At 45.1% G+C, this 23038-nt stretch overlaps 1 protein-coding gene across 21 annotated transcripts in view; it reads right to left on the bottom strand.

Annotated features, from left to right (window-relative positions):
- The window catches only part of ADCY4 (adenylate cyclase 4), a 1677325-nt gene that overhangs the window by 744102 nt on the left and 910185 nt on the right, over positions 1-23038 (bottom strand). For all 21 annotated transcript variants that reach the window (XM_069633796.1, XM_069633797.1, XM_069633789.1 and 18 more), the window contains one exon: positions 13113-13262. In XM_069633796.1, coding sequence (XP_069489897.1) covers positions 13113-13262 — 150 coding nt within the window. The remainder of the gene's footprint in view (positions 1-13112; positions 13263-23038) is intronic.

A 23038-nucleotide genomic window follows, 5' to 3' on the forward strand; every position in this document is an offset into this window, starting at 1 on the left:
GTGTTTCCCCTGCTGTCTGTTTCCTCTGCCACACCTTCACTTTGTATTTGGATTTATTTTGTTTATATAGCGCTTTACACCAAAGCGCTTTACATTATAATAACAATAATACATAGAATATAATGAAATGAAAATTGAAGCAAATTGCAAACATGAAACAAGCCAACAAAACAGTATGTAGGGCAATTTACATTAGTTAATAAACGGGGAAGGAAGGGGGAGGAAAGGGGAGAGATGAGGAAGACAGGACAGGGGAATTAAAATGAAGTAGTTATGGAATGGAAGGAAGCGTAAGAGGAAAAGGAGTGGGTGGGGAGAGGTAAGTAGGGAAAAGATGAGGGAGGTGAGAGAGAAGTAAAGGAGGTAAGGAGGGCGGTCAGGGTGGGGAATGGAGAAGTAGAGATTTCAAGGAGGTGCAGAAGGCGGAGTAGGTGGCGATGGAGCAGATAGAGAGAGGTACAGAGTTCCAATGAAGGGGGGAAGGAGCTGAAAGGAACAGAAGTGAGAAGAGGCACATGGGGATGGGGTACTGTCAGCAGGAAGAGATCAGCAGATCGGAAGGAGCATAGAATGAGAGCATAGAGGAAAGGTACGGTGGAGCGATATCGTGAAGCGTTTTGAAAACAAGATAGAGGAAATTAAATTTAAGTTGGGAGTGAAAGGGAAGCCAGCCAAGATGAGAAAGTGAGGAGGAAATGGAGTCATGAGGAGCTAGAAGACAGAGGGTACGGATGGCAGATTGGTAGGGGGATTTGAGGGGAGCAAGATGGAAGGCAGGGAGGCTGAAGAGGAGAGAAGAGCAATAGAAAAGACGAGCGAAGATAAGGGAAGAGATAAAGACTTTAGTGGCATGGAAAGTGAGGGAGGAACGTATTTTATGAATATTGAAGAGGTGGTAGCGACAAGCACGGGAGGTAGGAGAAATATGGTAGGTGAAGGAGAGGGAAGAGCCAAAGTGGAGGCCTAGATGCGGGGCATGGGCAGAAATGGAGCGATTAATAGGGGGAAAGTTAATAAAACGTTGCGGTTCTTCTAGGCGATGCTGTCTCCAACAGTGCTCCAGTTGTCCCCCTCGTTTTTTGGCTGCACCCTTAACTTTCAGCAGGGTGTTCTTGGATTTGACCCCTGGCATCTGTGTCTTCACCTTGACACCCTAGGCGGGGGGGCAGTCGGGGGGAGTGTATCTTGATGGGTTCAGAGCAGCTCTGTCCACCTCGCCAGCTTTTGAGGTTAAAGTGTGCGTGTGTTTTCCTCTAGGTAGCTCATTTTTATGGCATTGTGAGGGAATCCGAGGTTAGACCTTTGTCTGGGATTTTCACTGCTTCCCAGGCCGAGTGGGCCTTGATCCTGTTGGGGCTGGTGATCTTGTGACAGATTTGCCTCTGTTCTTAGTCTGCAGGGTGGATGGGTCCTTTCTGCCAGATACAGTCTGTTCTTTAGGGGTTCTTGAGGGCGGATTGCTCTGTTTCCCCTCGCTACCACCCTGGGTATTTGAAAATTCGTGACTGTCCTGTCCTGAATGTTAGGAAAGATTTCATAATTGTATGTAATTTTCCCTCCATGTGTCAACCCCCAATTTTTTTGCTGCTGTTTTAACACCCTGAACTAAACTTTGCCAGAGAATCACAGCCCTCAGCTGCACTCCTCTGGGCTTTCGCTCACTTTTTATGGGGAAACTGACATGCCCTTAAGACAGTCAGTACTGGGAGACTTTGTTTCCCTTAGTCCTTTCCTCATGTTGCAACTTTTGTGCAACATGTAACAAGTGTGCAATGTAATTTACCTTACAGTACACTTGGGTCTCTAGTCATTCCAAAGGCCCTAGAAACTCTCGCGGGACTTTTTATGAACTGTGCAGATGTGTCACAGAAAGGACTGGTGGCAGCTATCATTTTCTTATATTTTTAACCCTTTCTTGCCATTCTAACCACGCTTACCGCGTTTGCCACGAATAGGTGGCCTGGCTCCAAAATGGCCATGCCACGAGGTTCTTTGTCCTGTCCTTTGGCCATCTTGCCCCTTCACCTTCCCCAGGTCGAGTCGACCCGGGTCAGTCCTTATTTGGTCATGCACTTTCCCGCAAAACCCAATGCTTTTGTGGGCTTCTGCATGCCTTGTGTGTGTGCCTCCAGGATGTGGGCTGGGATGTCTGTTCCCAATACATCCTGGGTGCCAGAGAGTCTGGAGTGTCCTGAATTCCTGGGACCACTGTGGTCCGTGATTGGTCCACGTATGGAGTGAGTGTTTGTGAGCAGATCTCCCATTGGGTCCTCTCCATTTTGGCGCTAAGGGAACTTTGGATAAAAGGGGGCTGGAAACACCACTACCATGTCGATCTCCTGAGTTCACACGAACAAAGGATAAGGAGCCAAGTATCCTGCAACAAGAAGCCGAGTCGAGGAACCGCTGGTGACCCGCTGGAAGGTTTGGCACCCTGAGCCCGCTGTCGTCCTGTGGGACCCCTCTGTATCTGATCGTCCTAGAAGGTCTGCGAAGACGCTTCGATCCATTGGAATAGTGGGATCAACTATTCTCGGCACTTTCAACAAACCCTGCAAGTAAGCCTCTTCGGAAGTGTCCCTGGGCCAACCAGTGGGCTGAACAGCTTACACGGGACGTTTGCTCTGTTACCGCCGCTGTTTCGAGGAGGCCCTCGAAAACTTAGTATACTGCAAGCTCTGTGTCCATGGCACTCTCATACTGAATTTCGTACACTTGGCATTCCCAGGTCTGAAGTGAGACGAGTGCGACCAGACCGGACCGGAGTAAATGCAGTTACCGTGTTGCCCTGCTGTGGCAACGACCTGTGCAAGTTCGCTGCATTTGTAACACCCTTGACCCTGAATTCCTCCACCCGGAGCGGAGAAATCGCCACTGTCCCTTTTGGGAATCCTCGCTGCATCTCGGGAACTACACGGTGTCGAGACGTCCTGATTTTCGCATTCGAACCTGCCAGCGAAGAAGACTGTACTGGAGAAGTTTGGGTCTGCCTGCGTCGGGGAGCGCTGAGTAGTCCTTACACCAACCGGTGGCCCCCAGTGCAGGAGCCCACTTTTACGCACAAAGTGGCCCTTGAGGGCCCCTTTCCTTTCCACAGCTATTGCGAAATAGCGACTCCATCCCGCACCCTCAAACTGCCTCTGCCTTCAAGTGGAGGTCCTATTTGAATAGTGGGAACTTGTTCTTCATTGCCTTATCCACCTTCCAGAGCTACTAGAGACCCTTGAAGAGACCCTATTCTGTCCATTGGCAGAAGCGCGTGCATGTACTATTGAGCATAAGGCTCCTCTCTAAGTAAGGCTTGGACTGCCTCTTAGTTAGGTGTATTCTTGATGTTGAACTGGGTCTAAAGATTACTTGCACTGCCTGTTTTCCTCCCCACCTAGGTGGTCTACATATTTCATGCTTTTTACCCCTTAAACCGCCTTGGTCTGTATATATATTGTATTGATTGTGATGTATTGGTTTAATCTAGTGTTACTGTGATTCTTTGCTATGGTCTATGTTACAAAGGCCTTGTAATAAATGTGTCTATATTTTTAATATAACACCTGTCTGGAGAAATTTGTAAGTGTCCTTGCTTTGTGTGCTCATTGAGGTCTTTCAGTCACCCTCACCCCTCTTGACACTTAGGGCCTCATTACACGGAAGGCGGTAACCATGGCACTATTAGCGCCATGGTTGCCGCCGATATTTTACTGAGTCCGCCATGGTGAATGGCAGAATTACCTCCCCATTCCAAGGTGTGCGGGCGCGGTAATTCCCCATTCCCATTTTTTCCCCCATAGGGATCAATGGGAATGGGGAAGGTGGTAATTATGGTACCGCATATTGCAGTACCGTAATTACCTCCAAGGTCCCTTTGCGGGTCCCGTCCTTAACGGCTGGTAAAACCAGCAGTTAAGGTAGGGACCCGCCAAGGGACCTCGTAGTAAGGCGTTAAGGGATTACCGGTACCGGTAATCCCTTACCGCCATCCGTGTATTGAGGCCCTTAGTCTTGACCGCCTGCCATAGCTACCCTGATTGGTCTGGCTTGTCCAGAGGTTACCCTGTTCCAAGAAACTAGGTTGGCCTTCTGAACCTCTGTCCCTCAGGTCTGAGTTCAGAAATCCTTCTTAACACTGCCCACCTGGGGGCCCTGTATGGCACCGATCTCTCCTTTTTAGTGCTGCGAGTTGGATTGGGCACTGTATCGCTATGCCCTTCTGCCACAGTGCTCTGTTTTGCACCTTGCCCTCTCAGCAATTTGGGTCTTGCAGCCTGCCTTCCCACGCCTGGATGTTATCTTTGTCCTCTAGGTATACAAAAAAGGTAGCATGCGCCCCTCTCTCGAAAGAAAAGGGCATGATAACCTGTTCAGTAGTTATTAACCACTTTGAGAGTTTGCAGCCATCTGCTTTTTGCTCACTGTACCTTTCACAGATGGGAAATATCCATTTGCATATCAGTCTTTGTTCCGACCCACATGGGCAGTCCAGCAGCGAAATGCTATGGCAATTCACTTCTGAACAAGAGTACCAACAGCAACCCCATAAACATGTTTCAGCCTTGTTGGGCCTCATCAGTGAGGTGGAGCTTTGCCTCTCTGAGCACAGTGAGCAGGGAGTCCACGTCTGGTTGCCCCCAGGTAACTAAGGGTGACCAACCACAAGTTCCTTCCAAAAATACAAAAAAGGTAGTATGCACCCCTCTCTTGAAAGAACACGGCATGATAACCTGTTCAGTTGTAACTGCTACCTTTTTTGAAATATTTGTCCTCTAGGTAATGGGGCCTGTGCTTACCCCTCTGCTGCATATTTTCTGGTGTGTGCTACACGCTACTCTTGGGTCAGTGCTCTTATATCGGTCGTACCTTAGCATAGGGAATCATCTGGAACCTCTTCTTCCTGAAGTCTGCACGGCTTTCCTTCTTGCTAGTGTTCCTGGGAAGAATTGTGTGTGGTTGGGGGCTGCGGCTTGCTCCTTGCGGTTGCTTCGGTTGTGTCTCGATATGGGCTGTCAAATCCCCCTTCTGTCGGAGGCTCTGTTTCATAGACGGGGTGAACTCTACTTTGTTTGTGTAGTTCTAGTGAGGCGTTAGAGCCGCCTTCACGACGCCTCATTTCCTCGCCTTTGTGGACCGTCCATCCCGCTCCGCTGCTGCGGGGTTGCTCCGTTTCAGTTCCCGGCTCCCCAGTTGGGGTTATCCCTCGGCACAGTTGTCGTGGCATCCAGGGGTGTTCCACTCAAGCCAGCAACGCCTCTCACCGCCCGCTCCAGGATTTCCGGGGCGTGGGTATTTTCTCTTTGGTCCTCACCTACAGGCTGTTATTTCACAGCGGATTCACCACAACGCTTCCTCGGAGCCTCCTGCTGGCTGCATTTACGTTGAGCCAGCTGCTCGTCGGGAGTGCGCAGCAGCCCCAATTCCGTTTTCCTTTCCTGCAGTCTCTTTCACACGCTTTCCGGGAGCTAACTTGCCGCTGTGTTTGGATAATGGGCTGCTAATTTCACCTTTAATTTGCAGCCTCACTGACTGGCGGCCATCTTGGAATCACTGGTAAACTTTTTTACAATATGATCACTTGCCAATGTACGTATAACTTGGGGTTTTCCCAGCTGCTGGCACATTGAAAGTGGCACTGGTATGTAATCAATCCAAGATCAGCAATTCCTAGCACTCCATGTATACGGGTGACCACCAAATTCTGATTCCTCTAGATATAATTGCATTAAACATTTTGTACTTATAAAGATATCCCAGGGGTTTGCTCTACTTATTATTTCTTCCCCTTCTGATATTAGCAAGGCACCATGACGATTCGTCACCTTTTGGAATTTCTCAGCTGTGTCCTTGAAAGGAATCTTGCATAATTTAGATCTCCTAAAATCATAAATAATGCTCCCATATTTACATTTGTGCACTCCTCAAGGAGTTTTTCCAGTTCAACAATAATCCTTGCAGAATGGAGATTGTTTGGGGGATTGTAAACATTAATAATCAAAGTTGCTTGGTTAATATCCTCAATCTTACAGACCAAAATAGCCCCCAGAAAATTAAATGAATTTGGAGAAAAAACATATTCTGTAAATGATAAGCTATGTGTGCATGTTTTCTGCCTTTCGTTGTCCGTGATTTCTTTCCTCCAAGTCATGGTCCCACTGCTTTTTGTTTGAGAAGAGCATCTTTTGCATATATTGCGTTACAGAGTCTCGTGACCAGTCGGCGTCCATCTCCTATCTTCAGCTTGGAGTCAAACAGAAACAGTCTCTAGGCTTCAAAGGGAACTCTGGCCAGCTTTCCCTGGCTACATTTTCTAGCATGGAAAACTACATCAATAAACTTTTATTTACCTCATACTCTAAGCACACCTTGGTAAAGTTCATACATCTTACAGATGTATAGATGTCTCTTCATGCAAGACATCTCCTTCTTATCCAGCGGCTCACGTCAGTTTCTGTAGCACCATTGGCGAATTGTAGCAAGCTCGATATTGATCTATTTCCTGAAAAGAGGGCGGTGCAACTCATGGGCAACTACACGCACTCATCTACACCCACTGCCATATATTTAACAGATGACCTTGCGGCATGCTATAGGGGTACTTATGCAGAACAAGTTGTTTATAAGCAGTGAAGACACACTACCAAGCATGTGTTTCTCTGCATTTATCTTAGAATCAAACCACTGCAGCACAAATTGTAGTTGTGACACAATCAGTAATCCAAGAAATGTGCTGCGTTAATACCCGTCCTCATATCGGTGCTACAAAGTCTGGGTGCCCTATCGTATTGCCTATCAATTTGTCCAGTTCTCTAAATATCATAGCCTGAATATACACAAAGGCATCTTCATATGCATATTTCAGACGTACATTATTGCAGACAAGGGAGCCAGAGGAGTAATTTTGCTGAAAGTTGGGGAGCGCGAAGGCTAAAAAGTTGCGAGCCAGGTGAAAAATGGCCAACAATGAAAGAAGGGGCTATGCCAGAAGAAGGACATTTCGCATCAGAATACTTTTAATAAAGAGTTGAAAGTAGTGTGCTTTCAGGTCAAGGTCTCTCTGGTGCTATGTTTGTATTCGACCTCCAAAAAACTTTGACATAAGGTAGCACTGGTGCACTGATAGAACTTGCAAGGGGCTGCCACTGGAGGACAGTCTGCAATACCTGTACTGGTGGATAATATGTGGATCTGGTGGTCGTGGGTCAGTGTGAGGAGCTGCAGTGCAGTGTTAAGAGCAGACAGTGGAATTAGCAATTCCTCATAGAGGTCATACAAACAAACAACATTTCCATTACAATCAGTTAAAATGTTCAAAGCACATCGACAAAAAAAATGAATGTCATTTCATTGCACTCTTAGTTGTAAGAATGCGAACATTATACTGATAATATGTAAATAGCAGCTGTCAGCAACACATTTTCAAGTGCATATGATTTGTCGCTAAAATTATAAATGGAGCAATATTTATATTCTATTAAACTGTGATTGAGGCTTTTTTGACTATAGACTTACAACGTTGGCAGCTACGGTGTAATAAGAGAACATGATTTGCCCAGGATCACACACTTTAATTATGTGGAGAAGTTGGTCCAGTCTGCAATTAGCTCTTCTTAGCTCTGATTTGTAAAAAAATTAATAAACCGATTTGAGAAATAATATCAACTCTTGCTGAAATACATTGAGCAAAAGGTACATTATCGTAGCTTTATATTCCCTCATTCGGAATGGAAGTATACAAGTAACGGAATCCTAAGTAGTTAAAGACTAATCATTCCACACTTGGTTCTGCAACTTAATTCGAAGGCTTAAAGAAATGCCATCTGCAGGTTGTGATTATGCACAATGTAAAGAAAATGCAAAGTGCCAAAAGAGGGAAACAAATCTTTTTTATCTATGACATCATTGAAATGAATTAGTTTAAAAATGGGGGAAGGGTGATTTATTTACTACATGTAAATGTCTTGAGAGAAGATGCAGATTTATGGGTGGAAGATGTGTGGGGATTTTCAGAAGCAAAAGCCCCCATCAGCTCTTATAGCTCAACTGTTGATGTTAAATTAGAGAGCTTGCTGCCATTCACAGCCGACAAAGAGGTCCCTTTCAAATTTGTAGACAAGTTAAGGAATTTGCATGGCACCTAATGCCAGGTTTAAGGGTGTGGCATTAAGGACACAACAGTCTCCTATCCATGGCTTGGATGTGAGTGGGGGCTGCAAGGCCCCCCAGGAGAGCGAGGGCATGGGCAGCGGCACAGGTAGCCATGAACTAAAGAGATCACAGGAGACCAAAGCCCTGTCACTGTTTACAGAAGCAGACCTCATTAAAGTCAAGCTGAAGAGAGTTTCATTTTGTATCTTAAAAGAATAATCTCTTTGGTAACGTCTCCTCAGCTTGTCCTACTTGTGTGTTCAGTTGGTAGCTATGCTAAATAATGAGGGGGGGGGGGGGCAATCTGAACTGCCACCAAAGATGAGAGGACAGACAACTCTGTCCCCCCTTTAAATTACACCCATGAAGGAAGCAACACCATCCTATCATATTTACCGACAGTTTAACTAAAAAAATCTATCAATCTCCTCATACATACAATAGTTATTGAGATGTTAGCATGTATCATAGAACATACTGATATAAAGGAATATTTTACGAGATAGGCTCGATCATTTCTATCTCTCAGGGTTCCTCCGTCTACCAAATGGGAAGAGACAATACTGTATCCTGTGCCCGAACACAATCCCTAAATTTAAACTTTAATTTCCAGGGCTGTATGGGAAGGGTGTCTCAAATAAAAACATCTGATCTGCATGAATAGCTACAATGTGCTCCCTACCTGATACCACAATGCCTACTAACGTCCAAAGCTTTAAATGGGATGCAGAATCAAAGGAGGGTTTAACAAGGCGATGTGACGTAAAACGGGCTGGGCATGGCCATAAAAGTGATGGACATTGCCTAAAGGGTGGTACCAGCTCCAAACAAAACATGGGATAAGGCAAACATTTGTTTTTGGTCACTCAGCCAGCTCTTAGGTGGTCTTGTTTACATCTCTCTGGCTTGGTTTGTAAATAAATCACTGTCTACAAATAAATCACTCGCTCACTCAGTATATAAACAATTCAATCAGTGAGTAAATCACTGTCATTACGTAAATGGGTCACCGATGAGAAAGGGGATGGGGACACATTTTGGATTCCAGGCTGCTTTGCATGACATCAAAGAACATTTTGAAAGCATAAGAATGACCACAGCTTTTTAGATTTTACAAATATTTCTATGGTAGTGATTCAAGCATGAAACCCTTCGGGGCACGTAATGCACACTGGGCATGTAGCTCATTTAACTTGTCATGACACTTACCCTAACTGTAAAACGTCTGCATACCAAAAACAGATCACTGTGGGGATCACATGGCAATGCTACAAGTCCCACGTAGAGATCTGGTTCAACACAGTCTTTATTTGAATAACAGAAGTGTCAGGTTTAGGACTAGGGGTAGATAAACACCCATCAAGTACTAGGTAAAGATATATAATTAAATATAAGACATAAATAAAAATGTGTTATCATGGGTTGAACTAAATAGTGATCCTTTCATGCTCCCAGGGTCCCCCTCATCATCATCAAACATGAGATTCAAAGCCTATTCTAACACTCGTCGTTCTCTCCAGGGACAATGTAATCTACAAAGAAATGTCCAAATGATATGGCCAACACAAGTTTTAATTCTAAGATGTAAAATCCTTAGCTCCAGGCTAGCCTGTGCTTATAACACAAACGTTCCAAGGATTTGGCCAAAAGCAACATTTCATAAACTCACACATCCTAGTCCGTCCTATACTAATGCAAAAACAACCAAATCTGTTTCTTATGCTTTTCAAGATTTACTCAGGCCACCCCAGTAACTGGGATTCCACAATTCATGGCATATTGCTACTGGACCCTGGCTTAAGCATTCAAAACGTGCCCCTCCTGCATCTTCCATCATTTGTCTCTCTGTTTGTCCTTATGTGAGAGCGTACAGTAGGTTTCTCAGTTGGGCCCTTAGGTGTGGGATTTACAGTAGGCCTCTCTCCTAGTGCTCTGGGTGCAAAATACACAGAAGGCCTCTATCCTAGGCCTCTGGTTACAGGACTCATGTTTCCCTTTGTATCAGATTTCATTCATCTCCTCTCCTCTCTTCTTTGTATCAAGGGTTTAGGTTTCATTGTGTGCCCATCTCATAGGCCGTTGGATATGGGATTCATAACAGGCCTTTCTCTTAGGCTTTGATTACTGGAGTTGCAGTAGGCCTCTCTCCTAGGTCATGGGTTCAGCATGCATAACAGGTCTCTCTCCCAAGCCTGGGCCTCTCTTGCCAAGTCCTGGAAACTTCTATCATCTTCCCCAGGGGTCACAGGTGGAGAGCTTTGGCTTTTCAGTTCCCTTAAGAGGTGGCGAGGGGCTGGGTGCCCTTCTTGTCAGCCTTCCTGTTCCAGTCCTTCTAGGGCTTGAAATGCTTAACTGGTGATCTTCTCTCCTTCCAGCCTCTACAGGCTAGCACTGCCTTCCTCCAGGCAGCAGACATGCCTGCTTCTTCTGGTCCCTAGACCCAGAATGAAGTTTCCAAACCCCTTGTATACTCATGGAGCTCTGGTGCGCTGATTGGTTTTCTCCTATGGTCGTTGCTATCCATCCCTGGGCTTAGTTACACTTAGTGAGGGTCTCATTTTCTGTTACCATCACCTACTGATTGGATTTCTATATTACACAATGGGTGCACCGATTTGCTCCCCACTAGCCTACAACTGAGATGTTTCAAGGGTGTCTGTGGTGTGTGGCATCCCGTTCTGCTTCTCAGTGGCTCTTCTGTGTTCCATGGTACTTTGTGTGTGTAATCTTGCTGGGGTCTGCAGTATCCTTGCAACCAGGTGTGGTATTTTCCATGATATGGGTGCTGAGTTAAATGGACAGTCGGTACCCCACTGTAGTGAAGGAGCCAAGCACCCCCACCTCAACCACCTTGCCCATATTGCCTGTATGTTGAAAACCAGAGTATGTGACATACACAGGACAGTTGAACCAACAATGGGCAGAATATGGACTCTGTGCAGTACCAGTGAAAGTACTAATACCTAAGAGAATCTGGGAGGCAAGGTACCCATTGAGAAAACCATACATGCATACAAGAAAATATGATGGCCCTTTGAATGAAATCCCTGAAGAAACAGAGCAAATGAAGGGTCAGGACGAATGGTGACGTCACACAGAGCTGAACTGACGTACATAGAAGAGATGCAGAGACCAGAGAATGCAGATATTCTATAAGGCATCAAGAAAGTACCAAGGATAAGTGACATCTTGGGATCAAGGTGAAGAAGCTTATGCCACGCAAACAGATGAAGACATCAAGCTAGTTTATACGTGTACAAATGCAAAGGAAACGCAAGCAGGCAAAGTAATCTTGAAAGCTAGCCTCAAGCTTTATAGTGTATAGGTTGCGGCAAGCACCAATATATATATATATGTACATATGGACAAGTAAAGGTGGATGTTTCCACTACGCATTATAGCAGTGCTGGACATTAGCAAGAAGGCCTCATTTCTAATGTGTCGTAGTTAAAAAGCAAATTGAATTACAAAAAGTGTATCTCAGCAGACAGAGTTGGATGAGCCAAGAAGCCAAGGTCTTATCAAACTGGAGTGAACTGACATTGGATACAAATAGTGTGAAAGAACAGAACTCCTGTCAGAAGACATGAACAAAACAAGGAAGACATCAGAGGTTCATTCGAAAATAGTACTAAATGCACCAAAAGGCGCGATGCCATGGTCTCTAGCCACGTGGAAGAATGAAGTTGGACGAATGAGATGGTCACACCTACGCACGAGTGCAGAGCGTGCCCTCACTCCCAGAATTTCTCAGAGCTAATAAAAACTCAAGGCCGAGCTTCAAAGACTAATTGACAGCAGACCACTGAGGTGATGATGGATTGATATGCTAATTGGTGGGAAGCAATGGTTAAGGCAAGCTCACCAGCACCTGGATGGACAGCCTGCATGCTGCTAGACGTAGATGGAAAAGTACTGACAGAGATTATAGTGCCAACCAATTGTAGAGGATTGCGTATTTAGGGGTCCTATAGTTGTGTAACCAATGGGATGTCGTGTATTTAGTGACGTTCATAGTGGTCATTTTTGGGGGAGGGCTTAGTTGCCCCACCTGATGTTAAGTAGCCTTTTACCTTCACTCACTATCCCATACTAGTATGGATCGTATACTTAGATGTTCACTCAAAGACAATCACGCATACGCATAGGTTTTTGTAGTTTGCCACGTAGGATGACATTAGTGCATACATAGGTTAACATCATTGATGATGAATTTTGTGTAGAACATCTCAGTTTTTAATAAGAATGTTTGAGTGAGAGGATTGAGCGAGTTTGTTGATGTTATTTATGCTCCTTTTGTTAGATAATTGATATTGAAACAGTTTTCCTTTTGCCAACTACCTGAGTCGTTTTGATTATTGATGTATGAATAAAAATCTGCATCCCCATCCATCTCCAGGGTAATTGCTACTCTTCTTAAAGGGATGGGTTATCCAGTTCACCACGGTTACTTATATATTCCAATCCTAGTCCTAGCCTAGTCCACATGGTGCATATTGCAGAATGGAATTTCTAGATGAACGGCTACCTAGGGTCAAGATATTTAGCCTCTGCAGGGAGAGCAATCAGGTGGAATCCCTCCTCATCACCCCTCTGGTTGACCTATCGGACCAACACCATTCCTTGTGTATTGCTTCCCTCATACTATAGTGTGGCGAGTTCCACCAATTTACCACAACACACATTTAGATAGACTCAAATGTGGAATTAAGGGAGGCTTGGACTATCCTGTTTGATCAGAGGATGCGTTCTTGGTGCCCTGAAAGCATTTGTTGGTTCATCCATCTGTGCAAGGAGTATGAGGTGGAATTGGAACCCCTGCCTTGTTCCTCTCCCCACTTTCTCAAGATAGTTTCACCTGTGTAGACCCAAGTAAGCAGATCCCTGTACAAACAATTAATAAACTTAAATGTGAGCGCTATGTAGAAGAGCCAACCATTTAGATCAATGGTCTCACCATGAATGTAATGTCTCACCTGCTGTCTCTTCTCGGACTCCAGCTTCACTCTGGACTTGATGAAGTTGAAGGTCTCATGGTATGTCTCTTGCAAGGCGCACTCCATCAGGTGTTTGTGGTAAGCACCCACCAGGTTCCCACAAAAGAAGATGGTTGCATTAGCAAAGAGCTGCAACAGAAAGAGAATGTCAGAAATTGTAGATGTGTAAGGGAGGCAATGCACAGAGAGATAAGAGACTGTCAAAGAGTTCAGTAGGGTGACCAAGCCACCAAATGATGCATAGTGGCGAGAAGCACAGAAACAGCAAGAGTACACAGGGGTGAGTGAGGCGGATAGTACAAAGAGTTGAAATAGAGCGTAGAGGGAGAAGGACCACAGGTGTAACAGAGAGAGACTGTAGAGGGGTGAGATAGAAAGACAGTCAGATTGCACAGGATGAAAAGAGACAGTGTGAATGATTGAGAAAATTCATATATGGCCTCTATCCTAACACTACATGTATTTTGTACATGACAAACACATTTCGACACCTCATGCCCTTCGTGCATGAGGTCCAGACATGAATGGATGCAGGGTTTATGTTCACTGACTGTAAACAAGAGGGAGCACTGTCTGCAGGAGTGGTAGAAGATATGATTTCATTGAGATAGATATGGTACTTCACTATAAAGGACATGGGGCCTCATTACAACCCTGGTGTTAAGGGGTTAACGGCGCCGTAAAAGGCTGCGGCGCCGTTAAACCCTTAATGCCAGATTCACACTTTAACGCCTGCTTTTTGCAGGCGTTAAAGTCCAATCCGCTAAGGGACCGTGGTGCTAATTACGGCACCGTAATTTACGGTGCCGTAATTAGCGCCTACCCCATTCCCATTGAGCCCTATGGGCCAGAAATGGGAATGGGGAAGGGGCCATGGTGAATGGGGATGTACCGCCCCACCAACCTTGGAATGGGGCGGTAAATCCGCCATCCACCATGGCGGAATCCGGCATGGACCATGGTGCTAATAGCACCATGGTCCAACGCCAGGGTTGTAATGAGGCCCAAGGTACCCTTTCAATCTGATTGGTTTTCTTCTTGGCCCCACTACGTCACAGTGGTTGGACATGTGTTTTTGAGGGCCCCATACTCAGGAATTAATTGACATTCAAATGTGACCCATAGAGTTGAGATTTGAGACTCATTGGGATGCGGTAAGCTAAGAGCAATACGCAGAGCAAGTGGTTATGTATCACTTTTCCTCTGCCTCCTCACCTGCTAATCACTGCTAATGTATCACTTGTTTTCTCTGCCCAGTCTGCGTCTTTCCCTTCTTAAGGTGCCTCTCAAACACTTTTCATTTGCAGTTGGTGAGCTATAGCAAGTGAACCTAGGTCACATGACCTCCACCGCATCAACATGTTAATCACTGCTAATCTGTTGGTGCTCCTGATGGTACTTTTTTGTCTGACCCACCACTTTCCTTCTCTGATTAAGCTGACTCCCAGCCTCTTTTCCTTTGCAGTTGGTCATCTGGTGCAAGAGGATCTAGGTGATATGATCTCTGCCTGCCCCCCCTGTTCATAACTGGTAATGTTTTGGCACACTTTTTGATGCTCTTTGACTGCCATGCCCCTTTCTCTCCCTTCTTAACCTTTACACTGTAGGATGTTTCTCACTTGTGCAACTAAAGTGAAGGGCAGACATAGGCATGTACTATTAGAACATTTTAAGGGCTGCAGCCCGGGTCTAAGAATCCCAGGTAGGCCAGCAGCATTTGCATCACATCTCACTCTACCCTTCCCATCCTCACCCACAAACACCCCGTCAGAACCCCTGTCCAGGTACATTATCCCACAAACACCCAGTCAGAACCCCGGCCCAGGTACCTTATTCTACAGAACCCCATCTAGATTCCACTCCTCACCAACATTCACATGCAGCTTCATGCTCCTTAAGGTTCTAGGAACAGCACCACATGCAGCAGACACTGCTGACCTTATCACCACTTGTAACTCAGACACACTCTTTATCACAGAGACGTGGCTCACCAGACCGCCACACATGTCTTTGATGTCATCATCCCCAAAGGCTACAGCATCCATTTCAAAGAGCACAAAAGGAAGACTGGCCGTGGGCTTGATATTATCCACAAGACATCATGGATATGCACCCTCCAGGACCACAGCACAGCTATATCTGTAAAACTTTTCATCCCACTCACCCATGTTCATACAGCTACCTTGCACCTGATAACAGACCACACCGAACTAACAAAGTCTTTCTCAACAAAATTACACATCTCACCACAACAGTATCCATCAAAAACACAATGAACATCCTCCATAGTGACCTCAAACTTACCGGGAGCCACACCACCAAGAAAACAAGAGAGACTCTACTCCAACTGTTTTACACCGTAGACATAAAGCAACTAATTGCAGAACTAACCCACGACAAAGGCACCCACTTAACCTTGTATTTCCCAACTCTCCAGCAGTTGCATTTCTTCCCCACCTACCTTTGGACTGGGTTTGGGACTGGGTTTCCATGTAGCCATAAGCATCCTGTTCCACCACGTACACTCCCCCACCAGGGCTAAACCAAACCAACCAAGGCACCCCACCACTCTTTCAATTATGTCTCCATGGACGCACTAGAAGGAAATCTCATAACCTTGGCCTCCATGTCAGGACCCAATGAGAATGCACACACCAAGGTCAATGACCTAAACCACACCCTTAAGCCACCAACACCCATGCTCCACTGAAGCGTTGACCCAACAAACTAAGCACTCCACACCTTAATACACATAGGAACATGGCAACAAGCATGCCATATGGAAAACAGGAAAGTGTTGGAGAAAAGCCCATTGACTAGAAATCCACATGACCCTAGAATCTTTCTGTTCAGTATGCAGGAACCTCATCACCACAGTGTCAGATGATCGAGGGAACACACAACTACGGACTCTGGAATAAGGTAAAGGGTTTTACTAGGCAACAGTAAAAAATAAAACTATTGCATTGAAATGGATTCAGGATGGTTCTTGGAAAAAATAGTTCTTGAACTCAGGATTACATATGAAAGAAAGAAGGCCTGCAGAAAGTTCCACACAAGAAGGTCTGCTGCTTAGTTTCTTCTATCGCTCAGTCTGTATCTCTTTTTCTAGGGACGACAATGCACCTCTGCCTCTATTGGGATTTTGAGCTTCCTCCGTTTGGCAAGTGTCCCAAAATCCTTTACCTTCTTTCACTGTGTCTCTCCTTCCATCCTAGAGCATACACCTCTTCTGGGCTCACAGGACACTCCTCCCCCTCACTAGAGTAGACCCCTTTTCTTGGGTTCCCTTCTTCTATTACACATCTCCTCTTCCTAGGATCAAAATCACTTTTCATCCTGCCTTCTCTTGGGTCAAGGCCCTCTGGGATATCTCTTTCTTCTGGTCTCAAGGGGCACTCCTCCTCCCACACTGGAGCACATCTCTCTTGTGGGCTTGAAAGGGGCTTTTCTCTTTCTCACTGAAGCACAGCGCTCTTGTGGACTCACATGGCTCTCCTCCCTCTTACGGGAGCACATCCTTCTTCTGGGTTCCTGGTGCTCTCCTTTTCCTCACCGGAGCACACCCCTAATTCTGGGGTTCTAGAGGCTCACCTCTTCCTTACTGGAGCACACCCCTTTTCTGAACTCAAGGGGTTCCCCTTATCTAGTGCTCTCCAGCTCCCTCAACAAACTCCTCTTCTTAGCGCCCGGCCCAATGACACTGTTTGCCATTGTTAGCCTCAGTTTTAAAGACATTACATTCTCTCATTGGGTGAGGCATCCTTTCAAATGGATTGGATAATTGTTGTTTTCTAGGCAGGGGAAGGAAGTCTTTCAAAGGCTTGCTGCCATTTTGCATTTCCTTTCTCTCTCTTTAGTGCAGGGGAGCTAGTGTTAATCTGCAGCACAGATCCTTCCTTGCCTCCTGGCTGTTCCCATGCATAGAAAATTGCTTGGCATTTCAAGTATTTGGAATTGAATCACCAGGGACAGGAACACCTCAAGTAAGTCCTGTGAGGAACCATTTTTCCTTTGAGAAGGGGGAAGGACACATTTTTCTCCCTAAATGCTGCCGCTGCAGAGGTGAGGGAAAATCATTCTCCTTTACAAGCACTGCTGCCAAGAGGGGATAAAAGGCACTGCCTTTGTGTTCATAATCATGCAAGAGCCAAAGGAGATCCTACAGATTAATACCCTACGAACCTCAGTACATCGCCCTTAGACCCATGTGCTTGTGGAGCGATTTAATCAGAATCTCAAGAGAATCCTCCTCAAGTTAGAAGAGACTGATGGGCGTAATTGTGATGCAATGATTCCCTGGGCACGTTTTGTTCTGTTAGGGAAACACCCCAGGCATCCTTGGGTTATTCCCCCTTTGAACAATTATGTGGAGGGAACCACGAGATGTCTTAGACATGCTCAAGGAAACTTGTGAAGAAAGGGAAGATGCTATGTTACCCATCTCCCAGACCTCCCAGAAGCTTAAGACCTGTATGGCCGCAGTTTTGAAACAGTTTCCTGAAGTCTTCACAGAAGAACCCTGTAGGGTACCAAATGTGTTCCATTTTATTCATACTCCACTGCTTCAAAGTGTAAATTTAAAACCCTAAAGGATACCTGAGGCATGAAGAAAGATCATTGAGGGAGAGCTTTCAGCCATGCTTAAGGCAAACATCATCGAACCCTCTGAGAGTCCCTGGTACTCTCCCATAGTATTTATTTGCGAAACCCAATGGGAGCTGGAGATTCTACATTGATTTTTGAAAGCTTAATTCCATCTCTAGTTTTGATAATTATCCCATGCCCTGGATAGATGAGCTTATTGAAAGATTGGGACACACCCGATATATATCCACATTAGATTTAACAAAAGCCTACTGGCAAGCTCCCCTAAATCCACCTGACAAGGTAAAAAACATTTTCTACACCACAGGACTCATTTAGTTTAAAGTGGGGTTACACATGGCTCCTGCCACATTCCAGAGATTGATGGACAAAGTACTTTGACCATACTCCAACTTTGCAGGTGCCTACCTTGATGATATTGTCATTCATAGCAAGGCTGATCAGAACATATGCACCATCTCTATGCGATCACTCTTGCCTTGCACAAAGCAGGCCTTCATGCTAATTCCAAGAAGTGTCATCTAGCTCAATCAGCGATTAAATATGTAGGATTCTTCGTGGTGTGGCAGGACAGCCCGTCACAAAGAAACCCACAGACTTGAATGTCAAGTCCAAGGGTGTTTACTGGATCTTTACAATCAACTTGGGCCACAGACTTTCGTGTAGTTCTTAGGGGTAAGCGGGTCCTTGGGGGTGTGGGATGTGTCACCCACGCATCCAAGCCCTTCAACAGTACTGTGCATTAAAAACATCAGAATGGCCACTGGAAAGCATGCGGCTCGCCAGTAATCATCCAAAAATGCGCAGTAAAAATCTGAAAGATAGACTGCCATCTACTTTTGCCATGTCAGTGAGCACAGGAGATCACTGCCTAAAACCACCATTGGGATACCCACACAGTAGCCTGAAACCACTTGGAAAAAGCAGTGCTGATTGCAAAGAAATACAGATCTGTTCAAAAATCCGTTTAATTTGGTGTAAAAAATTGCTAAAATCATGGCTCACAAAACCACCAAAAAGATCCAACCTTCTTGTGGGGTGTTCCACATTATTCTACTGCAAGAATCCACATCAGTACAATATTAGCAAGAATAATCTGCTATCAAAGTAAAATCCCCTTTTAAAAAATAGACAGCTGTCAAAAATGGGTGCAGTACCGTTGCTCGCCTCAGACAAGCGCTGGCGATCTAAATTCTGATAGGAGAGCTGTATTTCAGAAGCTAAATATGCCAAGCAAGAGAATTCCATCAAAATGCCATATAGAGTGCCACCCAGTGATTTCATGTTGAAAAAGACTTGGTTTAAGGAGATATTGCTTATTTTAAAGTTTATAATGTTACATTTTCTTTACAAGGAACTAAGTTGCAATTGACTAGAAGGCAGCCTGATGCAGTTCAGACTTCAAAAGGTTTGCTTTTCCATGAGAACCCTTTACACCTCAGGTCTATACACCAGAAGGCAGGATATTGCATGGTCATGTTAATCGGATGGAGAGTGGCACCCTGGTCTGCTGCCCTCAGTCAAGACAATAGACTCTTTCAACTGAATAGAATATGCTGATTTGGGTGTAACTGGTCAAACAACTGCTCTGGGAGAAACAAGACATGTGACCTCTGAGTCAGAGCCAAGCTTCTAGGGGCGGACCAGACTCGGTTGTGGATTTAATATTGCACCAAATATATGTTTAGGGAAAATGCTTCTAAAATATTGTATCAAGCTGACAGAAATGTACAACTTTGGGATTCTTAATATGAAAATTTCACTCACAGTTCAAGACTAAGTTGGACGCCGTGGGATGTTCTGAGGCCAAGCCCCGTAATTATTAATATTGTGGATGCAGTGTTTATGCTAGAAACCTAAGAACTTCCAGTAATATGCTCAGAGAGGGTGTGTAGGTTTGTGTAAAATTGGGGGCCAGACCAATATTGCGAAACACGCAAATAAGGTGTCATTTCTGAACTAAAGCTCTTAGGAAAATCAGAGTTGGAACAGAATGTACCTTAATTAATCTATGATGTGTACATGTATTCTCAACAACTTGTGTATCTGGGAAACCTGGTTGTTATGAAAAATTTATTTTCTATGAGAAACCAAAGGGGAGGGATTACAGCTGAGCCATAAACACAGCATCACTCTGACTCACCACTCCTTTCTCCAGTCAGAGGACAGTTATCCTTTAACCTAACAAATCCTTAGTGGGTTGGGCATGTAGAGTCAGCCTCCACACCCACTTTGAAAACACATAAAAAGAGACTGCTGAGACCCAGATAGGGACTTCCCTTTCCACTACTCACCGATTCCTGCAAATCGCTCTGCCAGACCAGATCCAGACAAAGACTCCAGACTCCAGAGCATCCAGATTCCAGATAGATTCAGAGACCAGACTCTAGAACCCAGCTCTAGACCCTTAAGCAGGGGCCTAACCCAAAAGCTGAACTCTTCTCAGCAGGCCTCAGAATCCAGCAACCTAACCAAACTATTCAACAGCCTTGCCGTGCTGTTCGCTTCTAGCCCAGAACCCCGTGCCAGAACCGAGATCCAGAGAAAGCAGAGCTGTATCCAGAACCCATCAGATCCAGTTCAAGAGACCAGACCGCTGTGCAGTGCCGATAGCAGACCAGAGGCCGTGCTGTGAGCAGAACCCAGAGGGCCTGAGACCTGTCCGGTGGTGAGAGAACCGCAGCCCAAACCTGACCAGATCTGTGACGAGGTCCATTCTATTCCAAAACTAGGAGTGAGTATCCAGTCCAGAACTGTACAGAACCAATCTCTTAGTCTAAAGTAATCTTATCCCATCCATTACAACCTGTCCAGAACTGCATTTAGAATTTTGTGTCCATCCTGGTGATTTCAAATCTGTAACGCGCATTTGTCATTCTGAAGTCTTGACTTTATATTTGAAAATCTACCTCCACAAAAACGTCCGTATCTTTTGAACCGCACGTCCTTTTGAAGCTAAGATCCTCAGCTTCCCAACAAACCTAAAATTCTTATAGTTATTCCATAATCGCGATTCACGCACACGGAAGAAATGCAGCAAATTGCAATTTAGCTCAATCTCACCACATGTTAAAAATCGCAGCTTTTTGCTTGCACCTGCTGAGTTTCGTTTTCAATTTGATAATCATTCATGAATTATTGCTAGTGTTGACCTGTACCAATCTAAAGTAACTATTACTTATATAACCATTGCATCACCAATCTAAAGTAACTATTACTTATATAACCATTGCATCACATTTAAAAGCATTTGACCTGTGTTTTAAAATCATACCTGTTTCTTTAAGCTTGCTGGGGGGATCTGGAATTGAACTGCATTCGTGATTGTATTCCTGAAACCTGTGTGCTCTCCGTTCCATCTCTTCATATTGCATAGGGGGTGAGTTGTCACAAGGGAAAAAGTGATCATATTATCTCTTGCTGAAACCATATCGAGTTTATTTCTGTGTTGCCTTCTTTCCCACTATTGCCTTTCCATGAACCATACAAGTATTCTCTGTTACCTTATCCTTCCTATTCCAACTCCTCAGTGATTAAGAGAGTGTGCTATTGTAACATTACCCATTGTTGATCACTACTATATTCATAAGTGTGCTATTCAGATATTATTTGTTCGTAAAAGTGTGACATATATATATATATATATATATATATTGTTTAATTTTTCCAATAAACCTTTTAATTTGCAAAACAAACCTACTTCTTTGCTCAGTGAGGTCAGGGGGATTCAAAGAGAGGGGTGTTATATAAGGGTTCATCATCCAGATTTAAGAACTTCGACATAAAATTATATATAAATTAGGGCTTCCATTGGACATCCCAGACTAGGCATTGATTTAGTTGGAGTGCTGGATTGAAGTCACTTACAGAGTGGGGGCTCGTAGCCGGGACTTCTGGATTAGATCTACCATTTGTGCAGCTTAATACAGTGTGCTAACTCACAGGATACATAAATCCTGTTGGATCACCACGCTGTGTTACGCTGTAAAAGCACCCCTCATAAGGGAACGCTCTCAGGAAACTGTCGGTTTTGCAAAATAAAATAAAATTCTGTAAATCAGGAAGTAAATCAATTTCAATAGCGAGAGAGCACCTCTTATATAAGCTATTTGTGAGTGGTGAGTGGACTCGGCAGGACTAGAATATCTGGTTGCAGGCAATCACACAACAGGTCACTGCAACTGGGTTAGTTATCTGGAGAGATCAGGATCCCTTTACACGTGGCCCTGAGTGAACTATACATGGCCCCTAAGGCCAAAGATGAGCACGACAAGATTGTCAGGATAGCCGCATATTTATATTTATATATGGGAGCCATACAGGACAAATGTGCTGAAGGCCAAGATCTGGCAAGTAGGCAGCTGATGGCATTAGAGAAGGCCCAATCTGACCTGGACTCTTCTGAGCAGAGGCTGCACACGAGCCAGGAGTCAGAAAATGATAGTAGACAGTATATCATTAAAATAAAAGAGGACATGGTTATCCTGCAACAGGAAAGGGCAGACCAGGATACCAGAATTCTCGCCTTGCAGAAGGAGCATCAAGAAGGTTTGGACTCCCTACTGCAGAGCCAGAAAAAGCTGGAGCAACAGATAGATTTCAACAGGGCATGCACAAAGCAGGTAGCCACCCTGCAAAGCCAATTGGATAAAGAAAAAGAGGAGAGCAATAAATTGATTTTGAAAGACCTGGATACCCAGGCAGAGTTTGATGAAGAGAGCCAGAAAGCTGGTGCCCTTCAAAGGCAGAGGGACGACCAGGGATACCTTAGGCCAGGAAGTCTGCCACTTAAAAAAGAAAATGGAAGAAAATCACCTTGCCCTCCAGGGACTGGGTGACCTCCAAAAAGAGCATCAGAACTTGTTAGAGCACACCAGGAGGGTGGAAGATTCTCTGGCAAGAAAGGAGCAGGCCAGTAGGGATGGGATTCAGGAGGTAACCCTCCTGCGGCTAAGACTGGCCCAGTACTCCAAGACTAACCAGGAAGCACAGAGAGAGAATGAAGCTCTCTGCCAGCACAATGATAGGCTCCAGCAACAGGTAGCCATGCAGGAGAGACTGATAGAGTCTAGTAAGGCCTTGATTGCGGAACTGAAAGCACAGGCTCTGGCAGGGCAACAGGGAGCAGGGGCTGATAGAGATGAGGATCGCTGGGAAAGGGAAACACCTGAGCATAACCTCAGGAGCCCTTGTACCAGAGGCCTCCATCTCTCCCAGTCCCTGGACTCTGCCACCCCCAGGCCCCCTGGCGCACATGAGCCCAGGGCCACGGGGATGGCAGATTACTATCCAGTCAG

This window comes from Ambystoma mexicanum, chromosome 13, assembly GCF_040938575.1.
Source record: "Ambystoma mexicanum isolate Mex_15411 chromosome 13, UKY_AmexF1_1, whole genome shotgun sequence".
NCBI lineage: Eukaryota > Metazoa > Chordata > Amphibia > Caudata > Ambystomatidae > Ambystoma > Ambystoma mexicanum.